This window comes from Sebastes umbrosus, chromosome 8 (assembly GCF_015220745.1).
Source record: "Sebastes umbrosus isolate fSebUmb1 chromosome 8, fSebUmb1.pri, whole genome shotgun sequence".
In the NCBI taxonomy this organism is placed as follows: Eukaryota; Metazoa; Chordata; class Actinopteri; order Perciformes; family Sebastidae; genus Sebastes; species Sebastes umbrosus.
In genome coordinates this window covers 26,109,687-26,128,450 of record NC_051276.1, presented here as the reverse complement: position 1 = coordinate 26,128,450, position 18,764 = coordinate 26,109,687, and the positions used below count along the sequence as shown (strand labels likewise).

General features: G+C 39.9%; 1 protein-coding gene across 42 annotated transcripts in view; it reads right to left on the bottom strand.

The window, feature by feature from the left end:
• camk2b1 (calcium/calmodulin-dependent protein kinase (CaM kinase) II beta 1) overlaps positions 1 to 15,698 on the bottom strand; it is a 79,210-nt gene extending 63,512 nt beyond the window's left edge. For all 42 annotated transcript variants that reach the window (XM_037778954.1, XM_037778961.1, XM_037778932.1 and 39 more), the window contains exons 1-2: positions 15,411 to 15,698; positions 7,461 to 7,555 (exon numbers count right to left, since the gene is read on the bottom strand). In XM_037778954.1, coding sequence (XP_037634882.1) covers positions 7,461 to 7,555; positions 15,411 to 15,472 — 157 coding nt within the window. In that variant the 5' untranslated portion in view covers positions 15,473 to 15,698. The remainder of the gene's footprint in view (positions 1 to 7,460; positions 7,556 to 15,410) is intronic.
• Between the last annotated feature and the right edge of the window lie 3,066 nt (positions 15,699 to 18,764).

The window sequence follows — 18,764 nt, the reverse complement described above, 5'->3', positions numbered from 1 at the left end:
GAGGAGAGGGCAGGGAAAGGAAGGAGGTTGAGGACTAGTCTTGAGGGGAAGTGGAGATAAGAGGACGAGCGGGAGGAGATGTGTTGCAGAGAAGAACATAAGAACTGAGTGTTCACTGAGTGAGATAACTCAAGGTCAGCATTTAGTGACGTCTGTAGGAATCTGTGTGTTGGGGGAGCAGAGAGGAGAGGAATAAATCTGGGTTAATCATCACCAGTGAGGACTTAAGTCTCAAGTCACAAAGACAGCCAGATATAACCATTGTTCAGAACATTTGACTCGCAACATAAGTATGACTCTTGCCAGTTGGGAAATGTTGAGTATGAACTGTGTTGTGGTCAGGACGGACAGGACAGAGGGACATAATGTAATCTCTAAATTTAAGGTTAACCTCTAAATGATTCACTCATTCATGTGCAAAATCAATATTCTGTGCATAGCCAACATTTCATATTCATATGTGCAATAATGTGAACACAACCACTCATTTAGTCTATTTTGATATCTTGTTTTTTTACTGCTTACTTACTTATTTATTATATCTTTAATGTTTACTTGCTTATTTATTAGATCTTGTTTCATTTTTTTACTGATGCCTCTTGTTGTTTGCCCCTATGCTGCTGTAATCCTGCAAATTTCCCCGTTGTGGGACTAATAAAGGATTATTTTATCTTAAGCTTGACCACTGGGAGGACATTATATTGTGTCAGAAAAATGTAATATGATTCAGTAAACCAGGGGTCTCTAATGAGTCTGAGTGGCCTGCTATAGGTTCAAAGAATATGTACATAAATTTCACATCCCGTCCCCTTCTGACACATTTAATGATTATTTGCCAATCAGCTGTCAATTAAATGAGTTACTCTGCTTTTAAGTTTGGTCAGTGACGCCGTAACATTGAACCATAGGCGATGTTAGCAGACTAGCAAACGCACGCCAGATTTGCCAATGAACACAGAAAATAGCCAGGCCACAATAAAAGGCAAAAAAATATATTATTTACATGAGGAATTAAGGAGATTTTTTTCACAAATGTTACTGACAAATGTGTGTGTCTCATTTGCGGTGCGAGCGTGTCAGTCGGTAAAAGATGTAACATCGAACACCACTTCACCAGAGGCGATGACTGCTGTGGTTGAAACGTTGTTAAAAGGACCATAAAAGTAAGACAGAAATCATGTCTGCTATTGGCGATGTATAACTTTGAGTAGCTCTCGGCCACATTCATTTAGTCAAATTAGCTCTCAGAGGAAAAAACCCTGCAGTAGAATAAGTCATCCTCCAAATTAACATAAAATATGTCAAAAACATAGGTCATGAAATCTTCAGGTCATAAAAGTGAAATACAGCTTAAACATACAAGCAGACTATGTATTGGTAAAGTATGGATTACTAACAAATCAGGATTTACTTATATGTGTAATTACAGCTAATGTGATTTGACTTTACAATAAGGCTTAATAATACTAAAGGTTTAACACGCATTTGACTGAGGTGACTACATCTGTCCTGGTTATTTGACATTGACACAAAGCTGGCCGGCAAAACCAGGTCAGATCACTGCTACTGCATTGCAGGTGAATCTCAAACACCACACACACATATAGACACACACACACACCATTATATATATATATATATATATATATATATATACACACACACAAGCACAACTACTTTCCATCATGATAGATTACAAGGCCATACAGCAACCTCTGGCAAACCCCTGTCCAGAGATCACTGCCAACAAACAAGCTCTGTGATTGGCTGGAGACTTTGCCCAACAGACCTGTCCTACATTTCCTGTTGATATGAGTTGGTGGAAGGAGTTACACACAGAGGAGAAGCCTGGCTGCGTGAGTTGGGATGTAATATTATGAGTAGGGCTGTCAATCAATTAAAACAGTTAGTGGGGATTAATCGCAAATGAATCACATTTTTTATCTGTTCAAAATGTCCCTTAAAGGGAGATTTGTCAAGTATTTAATACTCTTATCAACATGGGAGTGGGCAAATATGCTTGTTTTCTGCAAATGTACGTATATATTTATTATTGGAAATCAATTAACAACACAAAACAGTGACAAATATTGTCCAGAAACCCTCACAGGTACTGCATTTAGCATAAAATATATGCTCAAATCATAACATGGGAACCTCAAGCCCAACAGGCAATAACAGCTGTCAGTGTGTCAGTGTGCTGACTTGACTATGACTTGCCCCAAACTGTATGTGATTATCAGAAAGTGGGCATGTCTGTAAAGGGGAGACTCGTGGGTACCCATAAAACCCATTTTCATTCACATATCTTTAGGTCAGAGGTCAAGGGACCCCTTTGAAAATGCCCATACCAGTTTTTTCTTGCCAAAATTGAGTGTAAATTTGAAGCATTATTTAGCCTCCTTGGCGATAAGCTAGTATGACATGGTTGGTACCAATGGATTCCTTAGGTTTACTAGTTTCATATGATACCAGTATCTACAGCTTTCTTTCTTCTAGCTTTAAAACTAAGCCCGCTACAATCTCTGAAAGATCGATTGCCTTAATGCGTTTAAGAAATAAGTGGCGTTGAAACGATTTTGCGTTTACGGCTTAACTTTGACAGCCCTAATTATGAGCAGAAAACAAGAAATCCTTAGTCTTGTTAGGCTTTTTTGTAGCTGTAATAGATTATTGATAGAGTTCACTGTGCAGTTGACTGAGTCCATCACAGCTCTGTCTCAGCTCCTCTGCTATGGCTGTTTGAATATCTGTTTGAGTGTGTGTGTGTGTGTGTGTGTAAGTGTGTATGTGTGTGTGTAAGAGAGAAAGAGCGAGTCAGATGAGAGTCCCGTGCTAAAGGCATGTAGGCGTACAGGCGCATGGCCCTCAGCTGCCAAGTGCCTGGGGTGCCTTCTCTCGCATGACCCCCTCCCTCCACTCGGCTTCCATCTCCATCTGCCAGTCCGAAGCGAACGCTGCTCTTAAATTGCTGCAACCACGGCTCTAAGCTCACCGACCTTACCTGCTGCCTGACAAACCGCACAACAACAAAAACGACCTAAACCAAACCCCACTTCTAAAGCAGAGCAGCAAGTCATCATGATGGCCATAAAACCTGGCTGTAGCAGCCCGTGTCAGACAGGTCATGGAGCTATGAATAGGACCTGGAGTAGAAGTAGTATGCAGCAGCTCTGCCGTTGCTCCGCTGTTTCATAGAACATGGCTCATCCATTAGTAAGGAGCGCAGCACCACCCAGTCAGGTCGGATCAGTCCTCCTATCAAATGCATTGTAGAAGCAGGGAGATTATGCTGTGCCTCAGAAATATGGTGGAAACCTACAAGCAGCTGCGCTCCCTGATAAAGCAGCTTGAGTGAAATGTATAGGTCCAATGACAGCACAATGTATAGGTGAATTATTTATTCTGTGTGTATCTGTGTGGCTTTAGGTCCCATCAAGCCAATTGCTGGGATTAACTTTTAGCCTCCTGCTGATAGCAGCAGGATAATCTAGGATGGGTTTAATCTCATTAAAAGCAGCTTGCTGCACAAGAGTGACATAACTGCTGCCAGGGATGATGGGACGCAGCATTCAAATAACGTAGATTTGTTCTGATGTAAAATAAACTCACTGTCTTGTTTTTTCCACATGTTGTTGTGGTCGCACATAAATTCCTACACAGGAAATATTACGTGGCGGTAGCACAACTATAAAACCTGAACATGCAACGCATTCGCTTAAAAAAGGTTAAGTAATGGTTCAATTTGGGAAAGCAGAACAATTTAAACCTGCAATACAGTGGGAACCACTTATAGTGATCACGTCTATCCGGGTCAAATTGACCACTATAGGCAGATGATTATTATAACCGAATCTTCGTTGTTGTGCATCATTTCTCATGCAGATTGCCTTCTAATTTGTATATTTATTACATGACTACAGAGTATTGAAACGGACCGCTTCGCTATTTACTGGCTCGCTGCCAGTTCTTCTGCCCTTTCCCTCACCAAGGGTGAGGCATAGCCATTTTTGGCCGGCTCTGCAGCGCAAGCAGATGAACGCCGCCCCTTTTGCCGAGCTCCAGGCTTGCCTACCCGGTAGCGGCATGGAGGGAAACGGGTGCCGGTCTGCATGTGTGCCGCAGAGCCGGTTGAGGACCGGAAAAAGTTTCACTTTGGGGGCATTACGTGACCGGGCATTATCAATCCACTTGACGAGGGCGGCTTCAACCACAGGTGCTTTCCCCCGTCCGCATTTGTTTGTCAATCAGAGATGACTTTCCTTTTCCCGTCACGACATCAATGTGCACGCAGCATCAGCCTCAGGTATCCAGTCGGAGAGCAGACGGTCCGCGACGCAAAGTATCAAGGGAGTAAAGTAGAAATTCAATTAACGTTAGTCTAACACAGTTTTAAAATGTTTTTCCATATGTTGTCATGTGTGAAAAGACCCAAAATGAACACTATAAGCGGACTACTTGATTACTATAAGCTAATTATTTAAACGTTTGTATAGGAATGATTCTGTCCAAAGCTTTTTGATCACTATAAGCAGTTGATCACTGTAACTAATTGTATGGCCACTTGGAGGCAGCAGAAAAGTTGTGAACACAAAATTGACACATCAACACTTTTATGGCGAACTCATTCACATGAACGGAGGGGAAATAACTCTGGATTCAGCTATTAGTGCATTTTACAACTTTTAGGACCTAATGATTTAAATAAGGGCTATTCAAGTGTTCGTACTGGGGAGTTGATTTACCTAAAAAAAGTTCCTCTCTTTTCCAATGTAAGTCTATGGGAAAAAGTCTTTTGGGCCCAATAGCATCACGTGACGAACATGAAAGTTGTAGTACCGCCGTTTGGCCACTACGAAAATTGGGATCAACGACCGGCGCTCTTCCCGGGGGGCTTGGTTGATCCTTGAAAACTTCCCTGTTCCACATCATATCATCGCAACATTAAGAGTACAATTTCATAAATGGTCCGCATACTGCAAACAAACGAGACAAAAAAGGACACAGACTGACAAATCCCGCAGTCCTGATTTAGACTAACACTTGCGAGAGACAAACAGATATGACCAGACATTCTCGGTTGATGCCCTCTGCTAATGCCTGTTAAAATGCCTGCTCAACCACACTCAACATTTTCACACACAAGCAGTGGCTCCATTTGTGTGTGTGTGTGTGTGTGTGTGTGTGTCTGTGAAGGCAGGGTAATAGTCAAGGGTCAGTACGGTGCCACCTGGCAGGGCCTTGGGATTGGGGCTCCAGTTACGAGGCTGGAGGGGCAGCAGGAGATTTACACTGAGCAAGTGGTTGTGTGAAGAGCCACAGCGACCACCGTGGTGTCGGACTGGTCTTCATGGTCATGGCATTTAGCCTTGGCTTTGGCTTAAACCGTTACCAGCTGCACAGCATGTGACACTAATTAGGGTGCTTATTTAGCCAAACATTATTATATGATTATTTAGTAAAAAGCATTTAAATTCATCCAGTATTTAAAATGAGTGTAACAGTGGAAGGAGCTTAACTTCCTTTCACCAAATTCACAAGCAATCAATATTAAAGAACTCAAAGCTAAGAGCTTTTAGTGCTTTTACAATATCCATAAAAGTGATCATTTAATGATGCAAAGTGCCAGGAAAAGCAACAGAGATTAACTTTTGCTACAGGGTGCTTCGGTGGTACACAAGAGAACAAAATCTTCCATGTAATTTGGGAGAAATTAACATGGTGAAGTGAAAAGAGTGATTTACATGAATATGACTTCCACCAACTTGCTTTGGTCAAATGTAGGGCTGTGACTAACAATTATTTTCATCATTGATTATTTTCTTGATCACCATAATCGTTTATACTAAGGCTGTCAATCGATTCAAATATTTAATCGCGATTAATCGCATGATTGTCCATAGTTTATCGCGATTAATCGCACATTTTTAATCTGTTGAAAATGTACTTTAAAGGGAGATTTGTTTGTAAGAGTTTTTAATACTCTTATCAACATGGGAGAGGACAAATATGCAGCTTTATGAAAATGTATGTATATATTTATTATTGGAAATCAATTAACAACACAAAACAATGACAAATATTGTCTAGAAACCCTCACAGGTACTGCATTTAGCATAAAAAATATGCTCAAATCATAACATGGCAAACTCAAGCCCAACAGGCAACAACAGCTGTCAGTGTGTCAGTGTGCTGACTTGACTATGACTTGCCCCAAACTGCATGTGATTATCATAAAGTGGTCTGTAAAGGGGAGACTCGTGGGTACCCATAGAAAATGTAGTGTAAGTTTGGAGCGTTATTTAGCCTCCTTCTAGATAAGGCAGTTCTAGCTGCATTTCTACTTTACTGTCAAAAGCTTCTGTAACTGTTCCATTGTCCTCCTTTTCTCATACAAAGACCCCAATGTGATAAAAATGTTATCCTACGCAGCACCATCTGAGAGGGTAATTGCTGTTGGATACCACTTATATAACTGTCTACATTGTAGGTGGGGAGGTGACCACTGGGACAGGGAAACTATGAACAAATGAGTCACTCTGAAATGGCTGCATGTTGTACTTTTTGTGAAATAGTGAAATTCAACTATGCTCTTTTCTTTGAGCCCCCACTTTACAACGGGGACGCACCGATTGTGAAATTCTGGGCCGATACAGATGCGTTTGTGGTTTATTTTGTTTTTGCTGTTATTTATTCCCCTTTTGTACCAGGGAAACCAAGTCATCTTCATTATAAAAAATAACTGAGCTGTCAATCATACAAATTTATTTTTAATATAGCCTTCTTTCACATGAAAAATGTTCTTTTTTTTTTTTTTTAAATAACCGCTTCAAAAGTCTTTTCCGCTGCTATATAACTACTTACTCAATGAGAAGAATGTTTAAGTACTTAAATAGCCAAACAAAAAGTATTTGTTTTGTGAACCATAAATGAAATGCAATTAAATGTAAAAGCGATAACACACATACAGTAAGCAGTGTTTCCAACGAATAGACTTTACATGGGTGGGCCGCCCATGTACAGTATTTACGGCCGCACAAGTGCATTTGGTGCATCTTTCTCCAAGATAGTGTAATACTCCCACATGGCCAATTTTTTCTTTCACCCTGTCATGCTAGAGTCGTGTCCATCCAGTGGCTTTTTCTCCCGATCAGCAGCTGGTTACTGTTGTCCGAGACCGACGGCAAATAACCAACACAACATATATCCGGCGCAAAATCGATGCAACACAACAGATAAACACCGGCCACTGCCATCGGAGAATGTCATCTTATTTGCAGATAGGCAAATCAACAAGGCGAATATCGAATACCGATGTTCGGCCGATAAATCGGTGCATCCCAACAACTTTACAAACCACTAGGTCCACAGCACATTGGTCTCGGCTGCAGCACATGTTGTGTTTATGAATGAATTAGCAAAACCTGTGATGAAAAATCCTGAAATATGGGTGTGCTTACCTCTTGCAGATAACTTTTTGGTGTTGATTATTTTGGCGGCATACTCCTGTCCTGTACACAGCTTAACACATCTGCGCACCACTGAAAAGGCTCCCCTGTAAAAACACAGAAAAAAAAAACATTTACTAAGCTTTGGTGCATTGCTATCAGTTGATATAATGTATTTTTGCTTCTCTAATTGCAATATTCATCATCAGCATTCAGCACACCTGCAATTTCTTGATGAATGACAAAGAGAGTGGTGAAGGACCTCAGCTCAACTTAATGACTATGGCTGAGGTTTTGCTGACAACATTTTCTGCACAGCTGGCATTTTTCCATGCCCAACGCAGATCAGACCTGATGTCATTTGCTCGCGTTAACTGCGGCTAGCTACATTAAAAGACTATACTGACAGGATTTGTCTGTTTAATAAGCTCCCACGAGGTTCCCCATACACAGTCAGCATATTCTAAATAACATACAGACATTTGGTGTGTGAGAGAGAGGACTAAAATAGGCTCTTGAACACAAATCCAGCCTTAGTGAATAGGTCGTTCACCTTGAAAAGCCTGTCATGATGCACAATAAGGGTGTGAATCTTTCCGTATCTCACGATTTGATTTTGATTCTGGGGTCACGATTCGATTCAGAAACGATACTAGATTCGAGTCAATATTTAGATTATAATAAATATTTCTGAGAACTTTTACTAAATGTTATGTGAGAGGAGCTCTAACAAAACAAAGAGGCTTATTTTGTCCGGCTGCGACACAATATCGACACGAAGGTGAAACATGTAGTGAAAGAACAGGAAACATTACGGCGATCTCTGACACTAAAACCTAAACGCTGCTTCCCGTCAACCAGTAAATGTGTTGAAAATCAAATATCACAATATTTTAGGGATGCGCCGATACTGGTTTGGATATCGGGCCGATATTGACTCAAATAGCTGGATCGGGTTTCGGTGACAATGAAGCCGATCTATTAAATTAAATTCTATATTTATATATTATATATATATATATATATATATATATATATTTATATATATATAATATATATAAATATTTAATATATATTAAATATATATATATTTATATATATTAAATATATATTAAATATTTATATATATTATATATATATATATTTATATATATTAAATATATATATATATATATATATATATATATATATATATTATATATATTATATACTGGAATTTGAATTCCTGTTTAAGTTTTGACCAATTTGTTGCTGCATTAAAAAGGTTTACACTTGAATTGTAATTCTTGTTAATTTTGAAGATTTTTTACCAAGTTGCTGGTGTACGATTTATTATATAATAAATAGCAATTCGGTGAATTTATATTTATGTATTTATTTGTTAAATTGATGTCGGCTTGGTGTGTCCCCAGCTTTACTGCTACTGTTTACAACAAAAAGTTGACTGGTGCCACTGGTCTGCCTCCACGCTGAGGCAGCTACAGACAACCTACAAGGTCAGGGACAAAGGTGAAAGTTGTTAGACCAGCTGACCTGAGCAGACAGTGACGGAGATGTCTACAGGTATGTGGAGACACAAAAACCCAGCAGACTTCACAGGTTATTTCAATACTGTTTCAGCACCTGATAAAAACAACAACAGGCTGAGTTTGAAAATGTCCCATCTCAGGGTCGGGACTGTCTGGTTGGTGAGAGAATCAGCGCGCTTACAGAGTGCTTTTCGATAGCGACCATGTGCGCCGTGGCGAAACGCAAAGCAAAAGCAAGAAACTCACTGACACACAGTTGTGTATAAGCACTGCATGGACGACACAGGCCACACACATAAACACATTACTGACACCAAACTCCACAGCTGTGCCTGGAAAGTTCACACTGTGTTAGGTAAGTATCCATCGTCAGGGCTAAATATGATAACACACATGCACAGTTGAATAGGGCAACAGGTCATGAATCAATGCTTTTCAAAATCTGGTTTGACACCCAGAAAAGTGGTCATGGAGAGAATTAAAATAACCTCAAATTACTTTTGAAGAACATTAGTGCCTTCAGCAGTCGAGGGGTTTTGTAACCGGATAACTCTGAGCTTCTGGTGTGCTGTTACAGTCTCACAAGCTGCCTGTGGTGTGGAAGACTTACGTACTGTAGGATTAGGATTTGTAAATCCATACTCCAAAGCTTCAAGTCTAACTGAGATGAAGCAGGATATCAAAAACAAAGAAAAACGATGAGCTCTATATGCTGTTACAGATTTCTTTTTAGCAGCTGTGTGAGAGAAGGACACACTTGTGCGAGGTGCCCTTTGAGTGTGTTTCTTTCTCAATGAGTAACTGTGGCGGGAAGCTACATTCAAGGTTGTGACTGTTCATATTATTGTGAAAATCTTCCAAAATGCATGGTTTACAGGATGTTTGTATTATAATTGATTATGAAGAAAATTAAAATGATCATCTCATTTTTGAGGCCTGAATTATTTAAGTATAATAAATAAAGCTGTCAAGGTTACCACGATAATAACACATTAATGCCACTAATTTCTTTAACGTATGAATACAACTTGCAGGCTCAGTTTTAAAGCTAGTGTGAAAATAATCGTATGAATCTAGAAAACCTAATGAATCCATTGGTACCAACCATGTCATACTAGCTTGTTGCGAAGGACGTTAAATAACGCTCCAAACTTACACAAAGATGTTGTCGAGGAGAAATTGGCCATTTTCAAAGGGGTCTCTTGACCTATGACCTCAAGATATGTGAATGAAAATGGGTTCTATGGGTACCCATGAGTCTCCCCTTTACAGACATGCCCACTTTATGATAATCACATGCAGTTTGGGGCAAGTCATAGTCAAGTCAGCACACTGACACACTGACAGCTGTTGTTGCCTGTTGGGCTGCAGTTTGCCATGTTATGATTTCAGCATATTTTTATGCTAAATGCAGTACCTGTGAGGGTTTAAGGACAATATTTCTCACTATTTTGTGTTTTTAATTGATTTCCAGTAATAAATATATACATACATTTGCATAAAGCAGCATATTTGCCCACTCCCATGTTAAGAGTATTAAATACTTGACAAATCTCCCTTTAAGGTACATTTTGAACAGTAAAAAAATGTGTGATTAATTTGTTATTAATCATGTGATCAATCACATGATTAATTTGTTATTAATCATGTGATTAATCGGGATTAAATATTTGAATCGACTGACAGCCATAATAAGAAGATGTTTGATTATTAACTTTATAATATGAATTTGAAACCCTATGGCAAAACATTAAAAAAAAACATGGAAGTAGGATTATTCCGGTGTTTCTGCATACTTCAGCCTAGTTACTATAAAAAACATTTGTAATTAACATTGTTTCCCAACCATTTTTCAAAGCATGCTGTGATGTTTGTAGTTAAATACGGTAGACATGATTTGGAATAAATGGGCTAAATATACTAAGGCAAAGGCACGATGCCTAAATGTCACAAGCCCTGCTAAGAAAGTGACACCATTAGAGAGTGAGCACGCAACAATTAGCTCTCCTCAGATGTTGGATTAGTATTACAAAGTCACTGAGAGCGTTATCGTGAGGAGGCAAAGCCATTCACACCTGCGCTCTTTCCTTCAAGCTTTATGTGACTGGGTGAATAATAAGATTGGTCTATGAAACATATTTTGCAGTGCAGGGCGTACAGATTAGTCTCTCTCTCGTCTCACACAGAGAGCTTCAAAGCCAGCGCTTCTTGACTGAAGTGCATTGTGTAGAGGCTAAGATTTATCTGAACACAGCCAGGCCTACACATTTAATCAGTTGCATTCTTCACAAATGCGTTTCTTTAATCAAGAAGAGCCGGGACCGGAGCATGAAGTCTCACTGGCTTTGGGATATATTGGAGTTAGGCAGGCAAAACCTTTTCCTGCTAACAATATTTATTATTTAAGAGATGAAACGAGCACGGCTGGGATGCAATGCTGTATATCAGTCTGGTCCCTGTGTCTGCTACAGCAATCAGTTTGGAAGACGACCACAGCTCAACCTATCATACTGGTCTTTTTTAATATCTGGTTAAAAGAATACCCCACCAAAAACACATGACTTCCTGTACGCTTGAACGGTGGCTCTGAAAAACGTGTAGCTAGCCCTCTAAAGTTTTATTAAAGACAGCAACTGGAGCCAGTACAGTGAATTCAAATGGTGACCCAGTATCATGCCATAAAAACATCCATTTAATCTTCTCAATTCATCACTGCCTAACTCACCTTTCTGCTTTCCATTAGGGGTGGGGGAAAAATGATTCATCTATGTATTACGATTTATTTTTTTACAATTTTGAAATATTTTTTTTAATGCCAGAATCGATATATTTGCTTCATTTGAGTCTATGCAGAGGTAGAAGGAAGTTACCGCTTTTATTGTTGTAGTCTGAGTAACGTGACGTCATATCCGTTCCGTATCCGTCAACCAAAACACACCGCTACGGGGCCGCAGTGAGCTGAGCCGAGAAAGAAGGAAACGGCGGAGGGTCTGCGTGGATACGACCTGCACCCTCACATGTTAAATCCAACGTGGTAAACACTGCACGTACTGTAAAGTATGGAAACACTTTGGGTTTCACACATTGCAGGAAAAGCAGAGCTAGATATCACGGCTAAAGCTGAATGCTCACTCTGTCATGGACAGGAAATGTTATCGTATTGCGGTAACGTGCGGTCAAGCCAGTCGTCACTCTCATCTCCGTGGTCAAATCGGCCGACACTACAACTGTAGAGCACCCATATACTGACATTTATGTTAAATGCATTCAAACAGCCCCGATGGAGCTGACCATGGATGGATAAGGAGAACGGAGCTGAAGGGAGTGTTAGCTTGGCTAGACTTGATTTTTTTTTTTTTTTAAATCTTGAAGCAGAATATTTTGTTAGATAAAAACATGAATTTTGGAAATGATTACATCTATCGCTTTCAATAAATGTTGACTTTTGGACTTTTTTTAGACAGGCAAAACAAAAAAGCTGCGCAGCATTCAAATGTTGATTTAGAATTTGAATGTCAACGTTATCTTCAGTAATTCTATTAAACTTAATTTTCTCTTGGCATATTTATTGTTTTACACGAGCAGACAGCTCCACCTGAGGACATGACTGATTTCAACTGCCAGCAAGACCTGTTAGCACCGAACAATATACCTTAATATACCTTAAAACCACTTTCAAAGTAGAGTTTAAATGTCCGCGGATGGTCTGACTGTCGTTTCAGAAGCTTTTTAACCCTGTAAATTATAAAATTATTAGGGAACATTTTTAGGGCAGTTTTGGGGCAAAAAAAATGCTATAAAAAAAAATATTTTCTATTGAACGCTTTAACCCAACAATAAATCAAGCAAAAAATGTATGCTCGTTCTCCAGCAGTTGTCGAAAACTGGGCAACACAGCAAACCACTGATTTAAGCCGAATTAGATAAGGCAGGTTGAAGGGAAGTGGATACACAAAAGCAACAAACAAAAAAGCAAACAGAAAGAAATGACACTTCATTGTGCATTACATATCCTGCCATTGTTGTCAATGAGTGAATGTTGAACTTGTTGGTGTTCTGGCAAAAGCCACTTCACCATTGTGTAGTTAAAAGTCAAGCTTCAGATGAAAACAAAAATCAAACAACTTGCTAATATCCCTGCTATGAAATCCACAAATGAATGCAACACATTCATGCAGTTATCATCCCAGAGGTGGCCGGCTAAACGGCATGGAGCCAATCAAGCCATCAGTAAATAGCAAGTGATATGCATAATAATCAAACACTGCGCGCCTGATGACGAGGAATGATTTCTCAATTGTTCCCCTTTCTCCTTCGCCCTATCCTAATAATAGAATAACTATAATGTGGCAATATAGAGACTTAAACGATGTCTCATAAGTGAGTTTGGTGACCTTACTGACCTTTATGTTCATGTTTATCTCTTATGGGCTGCAGGATATATCGTTTCAGCATCGACACTGCGATGTGCGTATACGCAATAATCTCATCGCAGGACGTGCAATGTCTGCAACTGGCAAATTAACTCAACTACAACTGCAACAATTTTTTGCTGCTTGATACAAAAGGAAAACTCCCACGGTTCTCAATTTTCATGACTAGTACAGTGTTCCCCATTAATTACCTACACTCTGGGTAGGCCATATGTACTGTATGTTTACACCTCTCAACGGGTGAGGTCCGCGTCTGCGGATTCAGCCAATTAGACTGTCAGGCTATTAAATAGGCGTTACCCATTGCTATAAGCCCCATTTATGTGTGTCAATAGGGGCCTACTACACCCAATAGTTGGTTTTATCATCTATTCACATGGTGGATCACCAAAAGAAGGTTTAAAAGAACAAGATAGTGACCTGTAGCGACCGTAGTAATTATGTGGAGGTCGGGGACTGTGGATGGCACACAAAACACAGGACTTTCACCCTGGAGACTGGAGTTCGCATGCCGTGTGAAACCAACAATGTGTAGTTGTGTTTGTAGTTATTCCAACTCAAAACACGTTTTTCCCTGAACTTAACTAAGTGTTTTTTGTTGCCTAAACCTAAAGAAGTTGTAGTTTTGTTGCCTAAACCTAAAGAACTTGTTTTGTTGCCTAAACCTAAAGAGGTTGTAGTTTCATTGCCTAGACCTAAAGAAGTTGTAGTTTTATTGCCCAAACCTAAAGAAGTTGTAGTTTTTGTTGCCTAAACCTAAAGAAGTTGTAGTTTTAACATGTTAAAACATGTTGCTTTTAAGTTTCACTTTCACTTTTACAACGTAGTAGATGTAGTAGTCCCCTAATGCCCCACATCTATGGTGCTTATAGCGACTTATAACGCCTATTTCATGGCCTGATAACAGTCGAATCGGGTACCACCACAATGCTGCAAAACTAAGGAAGCGAGAGTTGTCACTCCTTCGCATAATGTGCTCACTACATGTTCATACAAAACGTGTACATCTAGATGCCACTAATTCAGAACTTTACATAGATATAATGGAAAGAAAAAAATAGGTCAAAGGTAAATTAGGTTCCCAAAAGACAAAAAGAAATCAAAATGGCCTGAAAAAAAATTCATTTGAATGCATTTATTTCTACAGATCTTAGTTTCAGAACAGATCTTTAATTATTCAAGCAGACATCTGCTCAGAAACTGTCATGTGTGCAATATTTCATGCAAATTCACTGTATACATCTGAAGATGTATGAACTTTGGGGGAAAAAATAGTAGAACTTTTCATCTGTGCTGCTGTAATGGTTGCACCACAAGACATTTCTGACACCACCACCACGTTTTTATTGAATTTTAACGTAGCATATCATGTTAGCTGCAAATATTGTCAGCTTTTTTTCAGAACATGCATGACATAAGGTTCCCAAAAGACAAAAAAATAATAATAATTTGAATGCATTAATTTCTACAGATCTTAGTTTTCTAGCTTTTGCAGATTAATTATTCAAGCAGACATCTGCTCAGAAACTGCCATGTGTGCAATATTTCATGCACATTCACTGTATTCACTGTATGCATCTGAAGATCTATGAACTTTGGGGAGGAAAATAGTAGAACTTTTCATCCGTGGTGCTGTAATGGTTGCACCACAAGACATTTCTGACACCACCAGCACCACCACGTTTTTAATTAATAATGTTAGCTGCAAATATTATCCGCTTTTTTTCCTGCACATGCATGACAGAATAGTATGAGAAGAGCAAGCATCTGTTAGAGAGAGAGAGAGAGAGAGAGAGCAGAGTATTTTGAGAGCTGTCATCCTGAAAAGGCGCACACACACACACACACACACACACACACGCACACGCGCACATTGTGCACTGCCTGGAAACCAGCTCTCCTTCACAATTTCTCCAAAATGATTCCACTTTAAAAGCAGACAACCGCTCCAGAAACAAACAAATAAACGAAACAGCATTAAAAACAGCTGCTGTACTCACTTCCCCAGCTCCTCGTACAGCTGAAACTCGTCTGTGAATCGCGTACAGGTTGTCGTGGCCATGTCTCTCTCCTCTCTCAGTCTCTCTCTCGCTTCTTTTTGACTTTTTGTCAGCTCCGGAAAAAGAAACAATGCTTGCGTTTAAACTACAGGTCCGCCCAGCAGCTAGACGAGCCTTTGGAGCAGGTGAAATGCTCTTTTAGTGCAGGAGGGTTTGATATATATAGAGAGAGAGACGAAGCGAGCAGGGTGTGGGTGTTATCTCTCGCTCTCGCTCTCGCGCTCTGTTTGTCTCCACTCTCTGACTGACGAGCCGTCATCAAGCCAGCTGGAACAGAGTGGAGCCACTTCCTGCTATGATTTCCAAAATAAAACTGCTTTAAATAATAACTTTTTTTTTATTATTATAACTTTACAGTAATAAATTCAGTGTTGTTGAATAGTTTGTGTTATTATGTTGTATGCACGATATTAAAATGATAATAATAATAATAATAAAAAAAAAAGTAGGGGTTCTGTTAAAGGGACTGTAACTTTTTAAGCGTATAAATGTACCGGGTCGGGATCCCATACGCGCTCGTATATGCACTCGCGTGTGGCCGGAGTCACTGCTCCTCTGCCTGCTTGCCTTCACTCACACCGCGCGAGTTCTCGCTCTCTCGCTCCACCTCTACACGTGCATGTGCGCTCACTACACACTGCAGAAGAGTTAGTTTAGCTCTGAGAATATCTAGTGAACGTACAGTGGACGTTTGTGAAGAAATAAATGCTGCAGCTCCTCCAGACCAACAGAGGTTTCCCGTGTCTTGTGAAGTGACAGGGCTACGCAGCGAGAAACGTTGTCGTCTCCCTGCGGGCGCAGTTGGGAGGCAATAACGTTTCTCTTCCTGCTTCAGCCCCGGCACCGACCCGCTTTTCCTGCTTCAGCCCCGCTGCTCAAGCCCCGGAGGCTGAAGCAGCAGGGCTGAGGCAGGAAAAGCCAACACTAGGATCAGCATTGATTCATTGAGAGACCTTCGTCTGGTCAGCTAACATTACTGCCAAGCAGGTGAAATATAGAGTGATATTGTGGTTTTAGCTGACGTTTGTCGCCTCATTGTTTTGAGCGATGCTCGTTCAGGTATATTGAGAGCGAGCAAGCGCGAGCCCGACGCTGACTTTCGTTGATTTCAAGGCCACAGGTGTCCAGCTGACCAGAGGGAGGTCTCTCCATGAATCAATGCTGATCCTAGTGTTGGCTTTTCCTACCTCAGCCTCCCAACCGCGGTCAGAAGGAACAGGGGAGACACCGGAGTTTTGGTCGGAGAAGATAACGTTTCTCGCTGCAGAGCCCCGTCACTTCACAAGACACGGGAAACCTCTGTTGGTCTGGAGGAGCTGCAGCATTTATTTCTGCACAAACATCCACTGTACACTCACTAGATATTCTCAGAGCTAAACTTACTCTTCTGCAGTGTGTACAGTGCGCGTATGCACGTAAGAGTGGAGCGAGCTGAGTGAAGACAAGCAGGGAGAGGAGCAGAGACTCCAGCCTTGGAGACCATAGCTACGGTCTCCCCTGCGTCTTCCGACCGCGGCCAACACTGTTTTGCAAGGCGGGCTTCACTAGATATAACTTTGGTGCTTCCGTGTAGTTTGTGTTGGAGTCTTGTCTGAACAGCGTAGCCACACGCGAGCACGCATGGGACACCGACCCGGATTGATTTATATATGAAAGAAGTTACAAACAGTCCCTTTAAACTTTTGTGTGAATAAACAGTATGTATATTTTCGGACGCACTGAGCAGCACACTGACACACTGACAGCCGTTGTTGCCTGTTGGGCTTGAGTTTGCCATGTTATGATTTGAGCATATTATTTATGCTAAATGCAGTACCTGTGAGGGTTTCTGGACAATATTTATCATTGTTTTGTGTCGTTAATTGATTTCCAATAATATAATATATACATATATTTGCAAATTTGTCCACTCCCATGTTGATAAGCCTATTAAATACTTGACTAATCTCCCAAATCTCAAACAGATAAAAAATGTGTGATTAATTTACGATTAATCGTGATTAACTATGTAAAATCATGTGATTAATCGTGATTAAATATATTAATCGATTGACAGCCATAATAAGTATATATATATATATGGTTTTACATATAAAATGAGGAAAACATAACATGCATTTTTGAATGCATTTTATTTATTTATTTAGCTTTATAATGATCACTGTTATGGTTTACATTTTTCTGGCCGAGAACATCCGTGCGACAAAATTGCACTTTATTTTGTAGGCAGAAATGAACCACTTTCCGGTCTTGTGCTGATGAGTCAGGCTAACTTGACATAGTCCGCTTGATTTGGTTGCAGCTTCATCAATGAGCGGCGGTGGAGGAGTCGCTCTCTGCCGCCCTCTGGTGGACAGAGCGCGTAACGGCACAGCGCGGTACTGTAATCGAACACACCTCCCGCCTGCACGCTGCTTATTTCCAAATAGGGGCAAATATGAGAGAGCTCGGTTTGTGCCTTCAAAACATGCCGCCATGTGTGTTATAAACGCACGTGTTTATGTGGATTTATTGATTTAATCCACAAAACATTACAGAAATATTTATATTAACCCTGAAATTAATTTTTAGAAAGATATAATTCACACATCACAGGTGTGTTAGGCTCTGCAGAAAATAAAGTCTACAAACATTAAGTGACAATATTATACAAATATGGTGGTTATTATTAGTTAAAGCATTTGGCTTTCATGCATGATACATATGCATGTTAAATGTGCATTGCACATGTTCACATGTAAAAGGTATGTCACAATGCAAAATCGTTTTCTACCATTTGTAAGTACACCCATGGCAAAATAAATAAATAAATTGCTGAACTTTAACCACCAACCACACTAAAAATATTGTGAGTATTAAAAAAAGTCACATCATTTCACCTTTTCTGTCATTTAACTGCTCACATTTTATTTCAATGTTGTTCCCAAGCCTACTCAACAGTTCTTCACAGGAAGATAGTGCTGGAAGGTATAACTCACTTTTATTAAAATGTATAATATTTTTGTCAAATTTGTTATTTTATTGTCAATATTTCTTCCCCCATGTGTAATATGTGTGTAATTGTAGGATGTAAACTCCTCTTCATGTCATTACACCACCATAATTTACAGTTTGGTTTAGTTTATTTGTGAAGGGACAGCGCAATATTAATAAATACACATGGTGTAAAATATGCCAGAATTAGCCAAAAGGCTATTTTTCATCTGCTGTTCCAGAAGTATCAACAAGAACATGAGTAGCTAAAACCCTGAGTACATCATTTTGACCTGGTGAAAAGAAAAAAGAAATGTTTCT